At 41.5% G+C, this 17,454-nt stretch overlaps 1 protein-coding gene across 3 annotated transcripts in view; it reads left to right on the forward strand.

The window, feature by feature from the left end:
• GREB1L (GREB1 like retinoic acid receptor coactivator) overlaps positions 1-17,454 on the forward strand; it is a 247,207-nt gene that overhangs the window by 124,033 nt on the left and 105,720 nt on the right. For all 3 annotated transcript variants that reach the window (XM_054984549.1, XM_054984550.1, XM_054984551.1), the window contains 3 exons: positions 1,177-1,311; positions 3,550-3,669; positions 7,846-7,983. In XM_054984549.1, coding sequence (XP_054840524.1) covers positions 1,177-1,311; positions 3,550-3,669; positions 7,846-7,983 — 393 coding nt within the window. The remainder of the gene's footprint in view (positions 1-1,176; positions 1,312-3,549; positions 3,670-7,845; positions 7,984-17,454) is intronic.

Consider the following 17,454-nt stretch of genomic DNA (forward strand, 5'->3'; position numbering starts at 1 on the left):
GCTGTCCTCTGGTTGTGATCCCACACAGTTTTAGACTAGAGAGATGAAACTGACAGAGCCTTCTGGAGGCAAAGATGAAATTAACAAACCATCTGAGGAGCGATCTCTGTGGCTCTGTCGTTTTAAAGTATGCTTCCCAGCTAACATTGCATCTCCCTACACTTGATGAACATACGCCGAGGTGTCTCGTGTAGAGAGACTTTGTGTCTGTGAGGGATTAACCCTTAACAGTCCTTCAGCAGTTTGTACAGCACTTCCAGGCTTTTAAAAAGTGCAGTCCGTCATAGATGTGAATCTTGTACCTTCTAAATCAACTGTGTGATCTCTTTTTTAGATGTGGAAGGAACAGTATGGAAACAAACAATTTAATAAACAGAAGCAACTAGTCATTGTTAGACAGAATTGTCATCTTTTCTATGTTTTTTGTTATTTACATCTGACTCAAAATGGGAGGGGGCAAGTTATCCATAGCCCAATGGCAATGGCTGCAGAATGGAACTTTCCCACCTGCTACTACATGTCTCAAAACCCTGGAGTAGCACTGGCCATGATGGTGGGAGTTTGCAGTGAGAGGGTAGAATCACCCCAAATCATTCTCAGTCTTCTTTTGCTGAGAGGAAGTAATTTCTGACTGCAGATTACAATTACAGATTGCACTTGGTTTCTGCATATTATTCAAGAAACTTATTTAAAAACAGGATTTTTTTTCTGGGAAAAGAAGTGATGGAACTCAAAAGAGGTGGTGGATCACGCTGAGCGGCGCAGAAAGCAATCTAAACTCCCCTCTGTCTGGAGATCAGGGGGCCATGTGACCATTTTCAAGAGGTTCCGGAACTCCATTCCACAGCGTTCGAGCTGGAAAAAAGCCCTGTTTAAACCCCTACTTTTTGTCAGCTGTCCATTTCTAAGAATGGATAAACATGCAAAAAATTTCTTACAATCTGATTTCAGATTTTTAAAAAATTCTTTCCATTAGTCTTGAAGTGTCATATGATGTTATTATTTTATAGCTTGTGTTGGAAAAATAGAAGTCATGCAAAAAGTTCAGATACACGGAATTTGAATTTAATTTTGTAAACATTGTCTTACCTTATTGTAGCCTTTTGAGATTCTACAATACAATTGTTTATTTCCAAACTGTCACCTAAAGGGCACTTCGTATTTGGTTTCCTTCAGGTCCGTTCTCTCTCCGTGCCAGTGATGCTACTAGTGGTAACAATGGAGGACGAACTAGTGTCATGAGTTCTACAATCTCTCGGCCTATTTCTCACTCAGTGTCTCCTGGGCCTAGCTGCATGTCTGGGGAGCAAGGTAAAGAGAATCTCAGAATTTGTCACTTTTAAAAATTTGAACCTGATTTTTCTGGCTTAATAACCAGAACACAAATAATCACATTATTTCTACTGTGGAATAAATAATATCTAGGCTTTCAAGATTCTAGTCTGTGAGATGCATCTAGTGCAGATGCATAGATAAATACATAATAAAATATTTCTTGTTTCCTGATTGACTAACATGAGTTTATGATACATATGGTTTTTCCTACTAGTCCCTTAAAAATGTAGTCAGATCAGTGCAAGATTAATCCATAGTGTAATTCTGCTGGAAGGTATTTTTCTACTTTTATACTATCTGTTCTTTAAAATGATACATGTTATAAATAGGGGCATCTTTCTGTCAGGACTAAAGTATAGAACAGGGCTGTAAAATATAAGGACTGGAGGCCTTGTTGTATGTCCATGGGTTTCCATTGAGCGAAGCAGCACATTCCATACAATTTGACTATTTAAGAGCTGCTCTGTATTTGGCAAGGGTATTTGTGCATTTTAATAGCTTTAATGCATCGTTCTGAGACCTCCAGAGATAAAGTAAATCTGTCTGTCTTTCTATATGACTGGCAGAAAAAAACAAACAAACAAGGTGCAAGAATTTATTGAGGCTATTGATCCCTACAAATACTGCTTTAAGACTTCAAGAGGGGACCTTCTATACAGTGGTTCAGGTATCACCTTGAGCAGTGGAAGGTAGTTAGTCACCTTGAGAAAAGGGGTGGTTGCTCCAGCACAGGCTGTGGTATGTCCACTACTAAAGAAACTTAATCTGAACCCAGGAGATTTGAATGATTATCAGCCAGTCTCAAATATTGAGTTCTGGGGCAAAGTAATAAAATGGGATTAAACAGGACAACTCCAGGGATTCCTTTCTAACTTGATTTCAGGTCTGAAACAGCCTTGGTCACCCTGGTGTATAACCTGCACTCAGAGATAGAGGGATTGATTCTCCTGGACTAATCAGAAGTTTTTAATATCATTGATCATGGTATCCTATTGAACCACCTTTCAGGTATGGTTCTGAGAGATACTGTTTTGTGGTGATTCCATTTTGTACATAATATAGTTGAAGGAAAATTCATCCCTCCCCTGCCCAGCTCTGATCTGGTCCAGGCTGTTTCAGCCATGATCCAGGCCCAAATGTGGCTTAAATGGCCATTTGGGGCCCTTTTCAGGCAGGATCAAGACCAAACCCACCAGGACTGGGTCGGTGCCTGGTGGGGGACCCCTCCTCTGCCTAGCACCAACCCAATCCAGGCCATTTTGGGCCTGATCCAGGCCAAAACATGCCAAAAATGGCATTTTGAGCCATTTTGGCCCTGTTTTGTCCTGGATTGGGGGCAAAATGGCCCTTATCAGGCCACTGCCAGGTGGGGGAACACTTCCCTGTCTGGCAGCAGCCGAATCCTGGCCATTTTGGCCCGATCAAGGGGTGTGGCATATGCTAATGAGTTCCTGCTGTTCTTTTTCTACAAAATGACCCCTGGTTATCTGCCAATAAAAATATGTTTAGTCATTTCAAGCTGTCATGGAACTGAGCTGAAAATATAACAAGTAATGCAGTGGCTAGCAAGTTGTTACAAATTTGTATAATAATCCAAGATCTTCAGTTGATGGTGAGTTATTGTAGTGATCAGTAACTGAGACAATTTTATTTGTTTACTAATGAATTTCATATATTTCAACATTTCCCCTGAAGAAGAGATTGCTTTTAGGCATAAGCGCTCTGAAATGTCCATGGAGCTGTGAGCATGTTCGTCCATCTTCAAGAACTTTATTTCCCCCTTTATTTAAATGACTTGGTCCACAAATGTATATTAAAATAAATGGAAACCATCTTGAGAATTCATTGGAGCAAATGTCTATAACTCTTTCATGGGCTGAAGTCATTGTGTGTATTAGGTATACTAAGCATTCCAAGGTTTGGCTACAGTATTTTAAAAGTGATAAAAATACTTGTATTTGTAACCTGCATTATAGTGAGTAAACCTGCCTTTTCCTATTTCCAGGTTATAGAGTTCTGTATAAGTGGAACACTGTCATGCTGGAGGGCATAGGAAAGTTGGCCCAGTGACTGCTATGCCTGTTTCGGATTTCTGTTTCTTTGGATCCCAACAACAAATTATCTATACTAAGCAAGAATTTTTGTGTGTTTCTTAAATTTAAAAAGTTGAGCCACTAAGATATTGCTGTCTTATGTTTGTGTTTTTCAACATAGCATCCATGACAAGTTCTGGGCCCCCAAAGAAACGACACCGGGGATGGTCTCCTGGATCACCAGTCCCTCCTCCTGGCTTAGTTGTGCCTGTTCCTGCTATTCGGCCTCTTCCAAGAACAGGCAAGATTCTGATTCAACTTTTTGTTCTGACAACACAATAGCTAGACATCACTTCTGTTTCTGTTTAAGTGCACAAGGCAGGTAATGAGAAATGCCAAAGATCTTGTTCAAAACCACTTCAAAGTATTATTTGCAGTTTTGAGTTGACTGAATTAATTCTGTTGGCCAAAACATCAGCCTGTATATCAGCATTCTCTTTCTCTTTTTTAAAAAAAATATTTTTTATTTTGATTGTAGAAAAGTTAAAAGATCGGACAAAGAGAGAAAGTAAAACATAGCAAAAAGACAACTACAAAGAGCCAAGCATGTCCTATATAACAGTCTACAGAGTAAAAACAGTAGAGAAACATAATAGGCATATTATTAATCCATAACAGTTTTTCACCTACAACACTTCCTCCTCTATTATCAATCAGCTTGTGGTCTCATTAGTATCTTTTTTTTCTGCACCTCGTCTTCTTAGTATCTCAAAACCTTATTCTTAAAAATCAAATCCACAAATCATCGGTTCATTTTTCTTGATCTCTTGCAGATAGTCCATAACGTGTTTCCAATTTGCCATGAATATGGAGAATGTTTTGTCTCTAATTAACACTGTAAGTTTGGCCATCTCCACTAAGTCCATCATCTTCCCAGTCCAATCTTCTAATGAAGGTAGATCCTTACACTTCCATTTTTGAGCATATAAAAGCCGTGCCACTGTTACCATATATAAAATAAAAATACCATACACTTTTTCCAATTTGTTATCCATAATTCCCAACAAACAGAACTCTGTAAATTAACCTTTAAAATTTTCTGCATTAACATATGTACTTGTAACTAGAGATGGGCACGAACCAAAATACGAACCAGGCCGGTTTGTGGTTCATGAACCAGCAATTCATCAGAGCCCATTTCTGATGAACTGCCACGAACTTTAGGGTGGTTCGTTTGGTTCGTCACTGCAGACAGCTTGGTGCCAATCAGTTTCCTAGGCAACGGGGGTTGGACTTTCTGCAGACCTGGAAGTGACATTCTGCTGACCTGGAAGTGGTGATTTGCTGGCCCAGAAGTTATGTTTTCACGAAGCAAAACAAACTGGTTCATGAACCAGGGCAGGTTCATGAAAGTTCGTGGTTCGTGAAACGTGATGAACCACGAACCACATCGTTCATTTTTTTCTGGTGTGTGCCCATCTCTACTTGTAACCAAAAAATGTTCACTTTGTTGCAAGTCTACCAAAGATGATAAAATGTCCCTTCTTGTTCATATTTCCAACATTTATTTGAGACACCTTTAGCCATTTTTGCAGTTTTGTCTGGAGACATATACCACCGATCATTTTGTAAAAATTCTCTTTGAGAGTGGAACACAATGTAAATTTGAGACCCTTAACCCACATATTTTCCCATTGATCCATTTGTATATTTTACCCAAAAATCTTTGCCCATTTTGTCATACATTCTTTTACAGATTCTTCCTCCTTATCAAATTTCAACAACAGCTTATACATTTTCATAATTATATGATCATCATTTGTATATATTTCTTTTTCAAAATCTGTCCTCTCTAGCTGAAATCCCCATTCTTTTTTATCTTTCTAACAATTGCACATAAAAGAACAATTGACATTTATAATCTTTAGCTAGTAATTTTTCCCTTTTCAATTTACACTCCTTCCAGAAAAAATACTAAGTCTCCATAAGTTAGCCAGTCCTGTTTTGTTACCATTTTCTTTCTATAAAAAGCTTCTTGAGGTGAAATCCATAATGGTGTCTTTGGGGACAGTCTTGGTTTGTACTAATTCGATATTTTCAAAATTGCTCGCCGTTTGAAATCCACATTGATCTTTACTTTATCATATTATAATAAGGCATGCCAACCAAATTGCAAGTCATGTACTTCTAGTGTCAATAGTCTGTCATTTTTCAGTGTCATCCATTCCTTCATCCACATCAGACATGAGGCTGCACAATACAGCTTTAGATCTGGTAGTCCCTAAGCCACCTCTTTTCTAAGCATAATATTTTGTATTTAACTCATGTTTTTTTCCCTTGCCAAACAAATTTGGAAATATTTCTTTGCCACTGTTTAAATGGTACATCTGATGTTAGAACTGGTATTGTCTGGAACAAAAACAACATTCTAGGAAGAACATTTGTCTTAATAACCGATATCCTCCCCAACAGAGACAGCTGTAATCTATCCCATCTCAACATATCTTTTTTATTTCTTTCCACGTTTTCTCATAGTTATTTTGAAATAGCATACAGTTCTTCCCCATCAGTATAATACCTAAATATTTTACCCATTTTCCCCACTTTAAACCATTTTCTTCGACTACTCTTCCTGTTCTTCTGTATCCATATTTTTGTTAAAATCTTTATTTTTTGCTCATTAACTTTAAAGCCTGACAGATCACCAAATTCTTTCAATTTCAGCATCAGTGTCTCAATTCCTCTTAAGGGATCTTCTAGAGTTATGACTAAGTCATCTGCAAAGGCTCTCAGTTTGTATGTCTCTTTCTTGATTTTTGCTTTCATAGCCATCATTTTTACATTTCTTGTCTATCCTGTATGTAATCCACAAGTTTTTAAGCTAAATGTGTTCCTCTAATTGATACTTAACTATAGATCATTGTTCAAGTACAGGCATACTTGCACATCCTCTCTTTCTTAACCCCCGCCTCCTCTCTGTTGCACACACACAATGTTTTTTTCCACTTCAATCTTCCATGTTTCTGTTGCATGAAGTCTGATGATTCCTGTCTGCAGTTCTGTATTCTTGCATGGCCCTGCCCCCAGTGTTCTTGTATGCAGACTCTCATCCATCACCTTCTTTTGCTGACTGGTAAATGTTCTATGCATTTTGCATCCTCCTTTGCGTTTTCCTGGCTTGTAAGATATTGAAAACATATATTAGGCTTATCATGAATTCGGATTTCTGTCTAATATAGCATTTTCAGATAATAGGAAAAGACAGTCAGTAGGTAGAAGAGTAGATTAAATTTAGTGTACTGCTGCTTGTAAAAAACAACTGGCATCCAGAACTGGTAGATATGTACATCTATGCATATCTGTTTTCTTAAATAGAGCCCCAGTATATGGCATGGAAGAAAGGCAGGATATAAATGTAATATGTTTGTGTTTTAAAAAGTGTGAATGAATGGTTGTAGCAAACAATCTCTAAAATACTAATAACATTTAGAGGACACACATCATCGAGAAGGTAACATTTAATTATATGTTTTTAAACCCACATAATTTGAAAATGTACTGCACAGGTACCAGATTTGCTTTGTAGAGTGTCTTGTGACCTTGAGTCCCTTTCTTATTTCTATGGGATTACGTTAAATGTTGACATTAATGGAGAGCAATGTTTCACATGGGAGAAAACTAGTGCATCAACCCTCCCTTATTATATTCCTGTTTTTTTCTGGATAGTTATAAATCATGCATCTTTTAAAATAACAATAATAACTATTATTATTATTAATGTCATTTATAATCCTCCTTTCTCACCTAGACTCAAGGCAGATTACATAGGGTAAGATTAGCACAGTCATTATCAAGGATAGTTCAATAAACAATGTTGTAGATTATATAAATGCAAACACAGGGTATATAAACATAACATCAACAAAAATCCAGTACAGATAATAAGGGTTTCTTCTTGTTCTTGGGTTTGAGGCTTCCTTTTAATGAAAACAGTAGTGGCTTCCTCATGTCTAAAGCCTAGTTTTAATGTTTGTAATTTCAGAATGATGCAAACCAATATTCAAATGGACTTTGAGGTTGCAACCCACATTTAGCTATCTGATCTGCATACCATAAGTTAGTAAGAACTCATCTCCTTCTTTTTGCTTACTGGTAGCATGAAAAAGCAACTCTCTGTGAAGACATCTAGCCTTGCAGCTTGGAAAATGCACATTCAGTTCTTTAATTTTCTTTCTCAGCTATGCTCAATGCAATCTTCCCCCACTCCCCATTTTCTTAAGAGATAGAGCTACAGAAGGATATTAGTTCTTTATTTAAATTTCATATAACTACAAAGGGAAATGCAAGTGTTTTGAATTTTATTGTGTTTAGTTATGGGGAGTAGTGGGAGGAGTTTTCTTTGCCCTTAAATTGTCCAGAGGCCAAATCACAGTATGAGTCTTCTAGAAATAGAAGTTTTTCTTTCTTTCTTTTATAGACCCTGTTTTGTCAGTCCCAGTTCCTCAATCAATGTTAACTGGAATTTTACAGCCGCAGCCAATCCCTGCAGGGGAGACTGTAATAGTTCCTGAAAATCTGCTGAATAACTCAGGAGTCAGACCAGTGATTCTGATAGGTAAGCTCATTGTATGAAAAGTTGGTGTAGGTTAAAGTTGTGAAATTTCAACATTGTCATATCACAAAATGACCAGTGGTTCTCGCAAAGGAATCACAGCATAACCAGCCCAATAAATGAATCACACCATAACCAGGTATCACAGAAATCAAAAGGCCTTTGTTCAAGCCAATGGGTAGTCAAATTGGCCCTTCAATCCAGCACTGAAGGAAATAAGCTTTTTTCATAGTCAATGAAATAATTTCTCTTTGGCATTAGAATGATAATTTTTAAAATAAATAGATGGGCATCTTAAGCATTCTTAAAGAGCTCTGTATTGTATTATAAGATCAAAACAGGAATTGACTACAACCCCTTGCCCCTGCTTATTTCTGTGTTCCTTATCACTTTCAGATTTCACCATGATGAATGGGGCTGTAGAAATAATTGACTAAAAATTACATTTTAAGAAAAAATTGTTTGTATAAGACATTTTAATTGCATGTTAATACAGGATGTTGCCATGTTAAATATAGAAAGATATAGTGACCAGCTGAAGAACCAAAATAAGGGTCTTCTCAAATGTTACTTACCAAGTTGAAATTTCAAGCAGTTAAAGGCCTGATCTCATCAGATCTCAGAAGCTAAGGCTTGATTAGTAATTGGATGAGAGATCTCCAATGAAGACTAGGGCTGAAGATGCAGGGAATGGAAAACCACCTCTGTTAGTCTCTTGCTGTGGAAACCCTGCCAGGGGTCGCCATAAGTCAGCCATGACTTGAGGTCACTCTTCACCACCACAGATAGGAGGAAAGGGCAGCTTCTTCTAGGGCCCCAAACTCTAAAATGCCTGTTGCCTTGTGAATGGAGACAAGCAGTAATTTCTCTGTACTTGGTGTTATGTATTGACTTAGCTTCTGTCTAAGGCTCCTTCATTACTATTGGTTGTTTCCTGCTGGCAGTAGCCAATCAGTGCTGTATAATAAAGAACAATCACTGTACTGTAAATAAGTTACTTTGTACATAGTTAATGCAAACTAAGAATTCTAGTTATGTGTGTCTATTGGTTGTTGCTTGAAAAAAGGGTATAGCTTGTGTGTATATAGTTGGCTCCTGTTGAGCCTGTCTTCAGTCTGTCTGCTACCAGTTTCCAATAAAGCTGTTACTATGAGCTGAAATCTCAATATTTAATACTGGTGACGAGGATGGGATTCAAGGCAGGTAGGCAGCCCCGCAGCACCGAGAATTGAATCACTCCAGGAGGGTAGGCAGCCCCGCAATGCTCAGTGCTGAATCACTTGCTGGCGAGAAATTATCACCTCAGCCAGGCTGGCACTCATTCCCTCTTCACCACAGAGCACTATATGACATGGCCGCCAAGGGGCAGTTCGAGCCATCTGATGCAATGAGATCACCTGTGCTGAGCATGAGAAGGCCACATTCATCAGTGTCTGTGGCTGATCTGCTTTCGCAATTGCCCGCGCTTTAGTGGCACCAGAAGAGCTTGAAGAGGCATCGCTTGAGACAATCAAGGCCAAGCTGAAAGATCACTTTGCACTGCAACCATCCAGAATTGCATGCCGCCACGCTTTCTACAAGCATGACCAGGCTTTGGGAGAAACAATAACTACGTTTGTCATGGCGTTGCGGAAGTCAGAATGGCTCTGTGAGTTCGCCAACCTCGAAGACGCCCTATGTGATCAGTTGGTGTGCGGCCTCTAGGACAAGAAATTACAGAGACAGCTCTTCATGAAAAAGAACCTTGATTTCAAAACAGCCTATGAAGATGCCATTGTGGTGGAAGCAGCTGGCCAATCCACCAAAGAGGTGCGACAATCTACCAAATTCATTGACTGCCTTCGACAAGTTCTCCATCATCTCCAGGATGCCTGACTGAAGATGAAGAAAGAAAAATGCCAGTTTGACATGGCACAAGTGGAATTGCTGGGGTTCCTCATTGATGCCAACAGCATCCACCCTACAGACAGCAAGGTGCAAGCCATCACCAATGCACCATCGCCTCGTCCAAAGAAGGAACTTCAAGCGTTTCTGGGGCTCCTGAACTTGCATTCGCTGCCGTTAAAGAGCTCCTATTGTCCAACACTGTGCTGACACACTTTGATGAATGCAAGCCACTCATCCTCGCCTGCGATACTTCGCCTTATGGAATTGGCGCAGTCCTGAGCCATCGGATACCTAACGGGTGGGAGGCCCCTATTGCTTATTTTTCTCAGACCCTGTCACCGGCAGAGAGGAACTGTGCCCAAATAGACAAAGAAGCTCTTGCCCTGGTCTCAGGGGTTAAGAAATGTCATGACTATGTCTGTGGGCACAATTTCGAGATTACTATTGACCACAAGCCTCTCCTAGGCCGCTTCCGACTGGCAGACCCCGCAAGTCACGTCTCCGTAGATTCTGCGCTGGTCGGTGTTCCTGTCGGCCTATGACTACAAACTGTTTTATCGGCCGGGCAAAGCCATAGGACATGCTGATGCCCTCAGTCGTCTATTGCTACCGGGCCCTACCTTCTCCTGCGCACGGGGTCATGCAATTGGAGGACCTGCCTCAGCTGCTCCTCCTGGCATCAGACATCGCTGCCCATTCTGCCAAGGACCCCACGATCTCCAGGGTCCTCAACTGAGTGTGCAGGGGGTGGCTGGCTGGCAGGATGGACTTGGAATTCCACCCTTACAGCTCCCGCCAATACAAACTGTCAGTACGCAAGAGCTGCCTCTTCTGGGGGAACAGAGTCATTGTTCTGCCCAGGCTATGTCAGCGGGTGCTTGAGGCACTTCATGATGAGCACCCAGAGATCGTGAAAATGAAGGCCCTGGCCCGCAGCTATGTGTGGTGGCCGGGGATGGGCTTAACAGTTGAGAGATGAGTCCGGACTTGCCAGCCCTGCCAGGAGTCTCACCCTGACATGCCGCGGGCCCCTGTGCAATCCTGGGAGGCAATGTGCACACCGTGGTCGCGGCTCCATGTACACTGTACAGGGCCTTTTCAGGGACACGTCTTCCTGATTGTTGTGAACTCATTTTCTAAATGGCTGGAAGTCATCCTGGTATCTGCCATGACGTCCACAGTCATCATCCGCTCCTTTCAGGGTCTATTTGCGACCGATGGGATACAAGACACCATCGTGTCCAACAATGGTGTCCAGTTCACATCACAAGAGTTCCAGAGGTTCCTTGATAACAACGCCATCTGACACGTCACGTCGGCGCCATTCCACCCATCTACAAATGGACAGGTGGAACAGATGGTGAGGTCCATGAAGGACTCACTACACAAATTGGGTTGCAGGGACTTTGACCTTTGACTAACTGAACTCTTGCTGTGGCAGCACATCACTCCACATGCCACTATGGGCTGAAGCCCCGCGGAACTTTTAATGGGGCATCGGCTAACCACTCTGCTCGATCGGCTCCACCCTGACTTTGCTCTAGATGCCTGGCAGGAGCCAGAAGTATTAGGGTTAGCCAGGAAGTTTCAGCCGGGTGACCTAGTCTACGCTAAGAACTATGGGGCCAGGCCAGTCTGGTTTCCACTGTCCGTGATCGAGGCCACTGGGCTGGTATCCTACAAAGTGGCTGATACTACTTGCACGGTCTTCAGAAGGCACATTGACCAGCTACGTCAGTGGTGGCCAGAGCCAGAGCAGGGGCAGAACAGAGACTTTCCGCCTTGTATCTTGGACACAGGGACTGAGCCAGCCACGGCACCCGAGGACTGCGGGGACTTTCCAACTGAGGACCACCAAGACCAGCCAACACCATTGAGTAGACTTTTATATAAATGTTTCAATAGTGCAAACGTGCAAAGTGCAAATAAATAACATGCAATGAATACAATAAATATAGTTAATACAATTCAGTTGTCCAAGTCATAATATAAATGTCCGAAACAGACCCACAATGGGGATATACTAAAGAGGAAGTCACAAGGCAGTCTTATGGTGGTGGCTCAAGTCCAATGAGATGTAAAATCCACAGGTGCCGACGGGATTATGCAGGCATCTTATACAATTCCCGTTTCGTATGAAACATACTTCTTCTTGGGCACAAGTACAACTGGACTGAAAAAGAATATATAAGTCAAACCTTAATTAATCCATTGAAGTGCCAACGAACATGCGTAGGCATCGTGTACTCACAGGTCCGCTCCAACGTGACTGTTCAAGACCTATTACATTTCCAAATGAATGACGGACATGGGTGAATGGACAAGACTCATACAGCAGATAAGGGACTCTAAATACATCATTACAACTAGGTTAATGGGCCTAATTTGGCATAGTCCACGTAATTACATCCAGCTGATCTTAAAGGGCTCAGACCCTATATATACAGTGCAGACATTGCAAATTACAATAAACGTTTATTCTATTACAGCGTCACATCCAGCTATTCACCTCATACATAGCAGCGTACCTATACAGAAATTAGCGGGGGGGGGGGAGGAAATCCCACATGGTTTAACACAATAAACATTATAACATTAGGCTGATCTTAAAGGGCTACAGACCATATGCACATTACAAACAGATTATGCATCACCTTCAACTGGTCGCATCCAGCAGAGCACAATAACCTTGTGAAGAAAAATGAGGGGGGGGGAACCAGATGGGCCACTGGCTAACCCAAAAAACAGGAGAAATCGATTTCATTATTAAGTCCCCCTGGTGCAAGGCTCCGAAGTTTAAAAATCCATCTGCTCTCCAGTTGCAAAAGTTTTCTGGGACTATCATCAGTAAGTGGTTCATGAATCATATCAACAACAGTTATTCTGATGTCTCCAAGACATAGGATGACCGGCAGGTAATCCTATGTAATATGTAAATTGTAAATCCTATGTAAATCCTATGTAAATGTAATAGGTCTTGAGCAGTCACGTTGGAGTGGATTGGCAACCTGTGAGTACACGATGCCTACGCATGTTCGTTGGCACTTCAATGGATTAATTAAGGTTTGACTTATATATTAATCTTTTTCAGTCCAGTTGTACTTGTGCCCAAGAAGAAGTATGTTTCATACGAAACGGGAATTGTATAAGATGCCTGCATAATCCCGTCGGCACCTGTGGATTTTACATCTCATTGGACTTGAGCCACCACCATAAGACTGCCTTGTGACTTCCTCTTTAGTATATCCCCATTGTGGGTCTGTTTTGGACATTTATATTATGACTTGGACAACTGAATTGTATTAACTATATTTATTGTATTCATTGCATGTTATTTATTTGCACTTTGCACTTTGCACGTTTGCACTATTGAAATGTTTATATAAAAGTCAGCATTAATTGCATATTTCCGGACTTGTTGCTTGTACTCCTCACTATCCGGTTTTCTCCCCTTGTTTGGCTTAGTAACACCATCGAGTAGGGCAGAAGCTTCTGTGAGCAAGAGGGGCTCCTCCACTGAAGGGGCACAGCCCATCACGGACACTGAGACACCAGTCAGTGGGCCTGCGAATTCAGGAGGATTGCGCAGGTCCCAGAGGGCTCGCCATCCCCCAGCTTACCTTGGTAGCTTTATTGGAATGGGGTGTCCCAAGCTTAGGGGGGAGGGGTGTTATGTATTGACTTAGCTTCTGTCTGAGCTAAGGTTCCTGAAGTCTTCGTTACTATTGGTTGTTTCCTGCCGGCAGCAGCTAATCAGGGCTGTACAATAAAGACCAATCACTGTACTGTAAATAAGTCACTTTGTACATAGTTAATGCAAACTAAGGATTCTAGTTGTGTGCCTATTGATTGTTTCTTGAAAAAAGAGTGTGGCTTGTGTGTATATAGTTGGATCCTGTTAACAACAACAACAACATTCAATTTATATACCACCCTTCAGGACAACTTAATGCCCACTCAGAGCGGTTTACAAAGTATGTCATTATTATCCCCACAACAAAACACCCTCTGAGGTGGTTGGGGCTGAGAAAGCTCCAGAGAACTGTGACTAGCCGAAGGTCACCCAGCTGTTGAGCCTGTCTTCAGTCTTTCTGCTTCCAGTTTTCAATAAAGCTGTTACTATGAGCTGAAATCTCAATATTTAATAATTGGGTCATCTCCATGGTCAGTAATCCTATGGATACTTTCTCCCTCACCTTGGAAATCACCCTTTCAGGAAAGTGCCACTGAAACTATTAGGTGTGAATGCTCTGAACCTCATTTGCTTCGCTTACTGAGCCACTCTCTGCAACTCTACTTTTTTCAAGTGAGATAAACTCCAGTGACAACCTGGGATGCCTCACTGGCTTCAAGGAGCAATACCTGATTATGCATCCTAGGGCCTACACTGCCACACCATGGCATCATCGTTTCATGCACTGCCAAGAGACGATAATCAGAACCTCAAGGGCAAGAAAATGAAGGCTAGGCTGTGGTCTGACAGCGAGACCAGGATATTCATTAACCTGTGATTGACTAAAGAAGCCCAGGAGGGGTTAACTAATTTATATGGCAGAGAGGTGGTATTTTATAGGCTGTTCCTGCAATGCTGTGAAAGAAAACTGAAGTTTTCAAGGAGACCACCATGCACAGCAAGATCTTAGATGTGGAACCCACTACGATAGAGTCAGCTATCTATGGTAGCAAAAGGATATCACCCCTGATTGCTGCACATGCTGTGCCAAGGACCTCAGTCATCATACAGAGGACAGCCACCAAAGCTGCCTCAGTCATCTCTTCCCAGTCCAAAACTTCACACACCTCTTGGACATCCTTCAACCACCTTATCCTATGATCATTGCTGCCACTGCCTTTGGAATTATGTAGGAAGTTTCAGCTGCATCCCAAGCAAGCAGCTTGTATAATAAGTGGACCTGAGGAAGCTGGCGAGGTGGGGAAAGTTCCTTAAGATACACTGGCTCGTATATTTACACTGAACCCTGCAGTTCTCAGATTACACTCTATAGGCCTCTTTGAAGATCCTTGCCTAGATATTCTGCACTGCTTGAATGAAGAAACCTCCTCTTTTGTGAAATATTAAACCCTAAAGAATATCTTTCCTGACACTGGATTACTAAAATGACTAGCCAAGCAAACTTGAGTGAAGGTGAGTTCAAATCAATCATGGCTCTTTTATTTCTTCCTCCCTCTCCTTCCCTCAGTCCATGCATATGCAGTCTGCCATAGAGGCTGGGTAGTGAGTGATAGAATTTGTGTTGTGTTGGGGAGGTGGGGTGTACATTATGTTTTCCTTCAGATCTGGACTGTAAAAATATGGCTACCTATCAATCTATTTCCTGTACTTTTCTAAATTCCTTCCTCCCTATTTATCCACCTGTACTGTTCATTCCTGCAGAAACCATGACTGGCACTAAAAAGTGATGCAGAACTTCATTAAAATCTATACTTTGCTTTAATAAATTTCACTAAAACAAATAAAATTAAACTTTACTTGAATAAAAACTCATACAAAGTGATAAAAGCTGCTTCTTTCCCTGCACAGGTGAACCACAGCATGCTTCCAAGGACAAAGAGCAACAAAATGACCTTAGTACAGATGAGAGGGTGCCTTATGAGGAGGATAACGGTCATACAAAGGAGGGGAGGTGTGGATGAAGCTGTGTGGGAAGAGTCCGTGGGAGGTGAACAGGGTGATATTGGGGAGCTAGAGGATGCACTTGTACCTGAAGGAGGCCACAAATTAATAGAAACACCACTACAATTGAGATGAGGGCAAAGAGGATTCCACAAATACATCCTCAGAGACCTTCTCTAATGCTGCATAACTGGATGAAAGTAAACCAGTTACATCTAGATAAAAATCTAATGGTTGGTAGTGTGCTTGGATCATGAAACCTGTCATCTGTTGAGGAAGATATATACCATGGAATCACAAAGGCACATAGATGACAGGAAGATGTAGTAGCATATAATCAAAAACTTGTCCCGATTCATATCTGCAACAATGGCTGAACATTCATGCCATATGTGCTGCCATGAGAGAATCTGATGCCAGCTTTGAACAGGCCATGGCAGCTCTAATACCCCTGCTAGAAGAGCACATTGTTAATGCCACGTACAGGTGGGCATCTCCTCCACCCTATGTCTTTCTTTCTGTTACTGTATGGTGCAGCTGCCTCTTCAAATGCCTCTGCCACCAGTCCCCATGCAGCCCTAGCTACATCTGTGGCCTCTGAAAGGAGCATCTGCCCATCCCTCATAGGATCCCACCACCCCACAGAAAGTGGTAGGTAAATCTAAGGTTGTCCCTTCAGCTGTGAAGCATGGAAAATGCCCCATCCAAGGACTCCCCATTCCACCAAGATACAAGATAACCAGCATTCCCTTGCAGTCCAAAGTTCTGAGGAGTGGGTCAGAAACAGAATGGTTTTTTTTTCTTATCTGTATGTTAAAAAAATACAGTGATTGACTGTTAATTCCCATTTTGGTTCTGTATGCACTAGAGACCTCTGCTCCCATTTCTGGGTGCTGAACACAGCCACTCTCAAAACCCACAGGAGCTTTACCAGGGCTTTACTTTGTTTGTTTGAGGCTTGTCAGCCTCAGGGTTTGTTCTGGAGGGTTGTATATGCAGTCAGCAAGTAACTCTTGACACAGGCAAGTAAAATACATTCTGAATTTATTTGTCAAGTTATAGGGAGTGTGTGTCCATCAGTAACTGTTCCATAAATAAGCATTAGGCAATAACATCTAACCCTTGCTGACTAGGCACTGACTATCTAAAATTACTTAAGCTGACTACCTTGCTTCTCTTCTCGGCCGATGCTCTCACCCACAGGCTCAAGGAAGTCTATTCCATGCCACGTGGTTCTTGTCATGCATGGAAGCAAAGCCTCTCTTCTCGCATGCTAGTAGATGATACTGAATAGAGAGGTTCAATAAGGTGAAAGATGTCCCAAGCAGGCACCATTTCAGGCCTCCTCATGCCAGACCAAGAGCCAATAGCCAGTCAGGGCTTAGTTGTTTAATTGGCATTGCTAAGCTACAAAACAGATAGGGAGGGGTGTTTGCGCCAGGCTTCTCAATGCTGGCAGAGGTTCGCAGCAGGCTGAGTAGGTCCTACGAAGACTTACAGCCTAAACTCAAGTGATGAAACTACATAAAATACCGGTCTGATAACATACGATCCCGGCAGCTTCCCATTTAAAGTGTTTTCATGCACCAGCGTTATTGTTACTCCCATGGAACACTTTTGAGAAAAATACTGGAATATTTTCATAATTGGAGAATGTTCCAAAAATGTTTCAGAAGTTGTCTGCAACAAACTTTTAGTGTTCACAGCACAAAATAATAAATCTGTTTATCTTTCTTAGCAAGCCTCATAGGTCCTTCACTCAGCATGTATCAAGAAGAGGCCTTACTGGTTTCTGAATACTCCTTAAGACCAGGATCATTTTGCAGTTGGCCAAGCTGTTATATTGTGTCCTGCTTTTTCACACGTGCTGTCATAGAGCCAAACTACATGATACTTTTTTAACCAAGTCTTTTCACCACAGCCACATAGCAGCTGCAGGGACTATCATTTAA

The sequence above is a fragment of the Eublepharis macularius genome, chromosome 7, assembly GCF_028583425.1.
Source record: "Eublepharis macularius isolate TG4126 chromosome 7, MPM_Emac_v1.0, whole genome shotgun sequence".
Taxonomy (NCBI): Eukaryota; Metazoa; Chordata; class Lepidosauria; order Squamata; family Eublepharidae; genus Eublepharis; species Eublepharis macularius.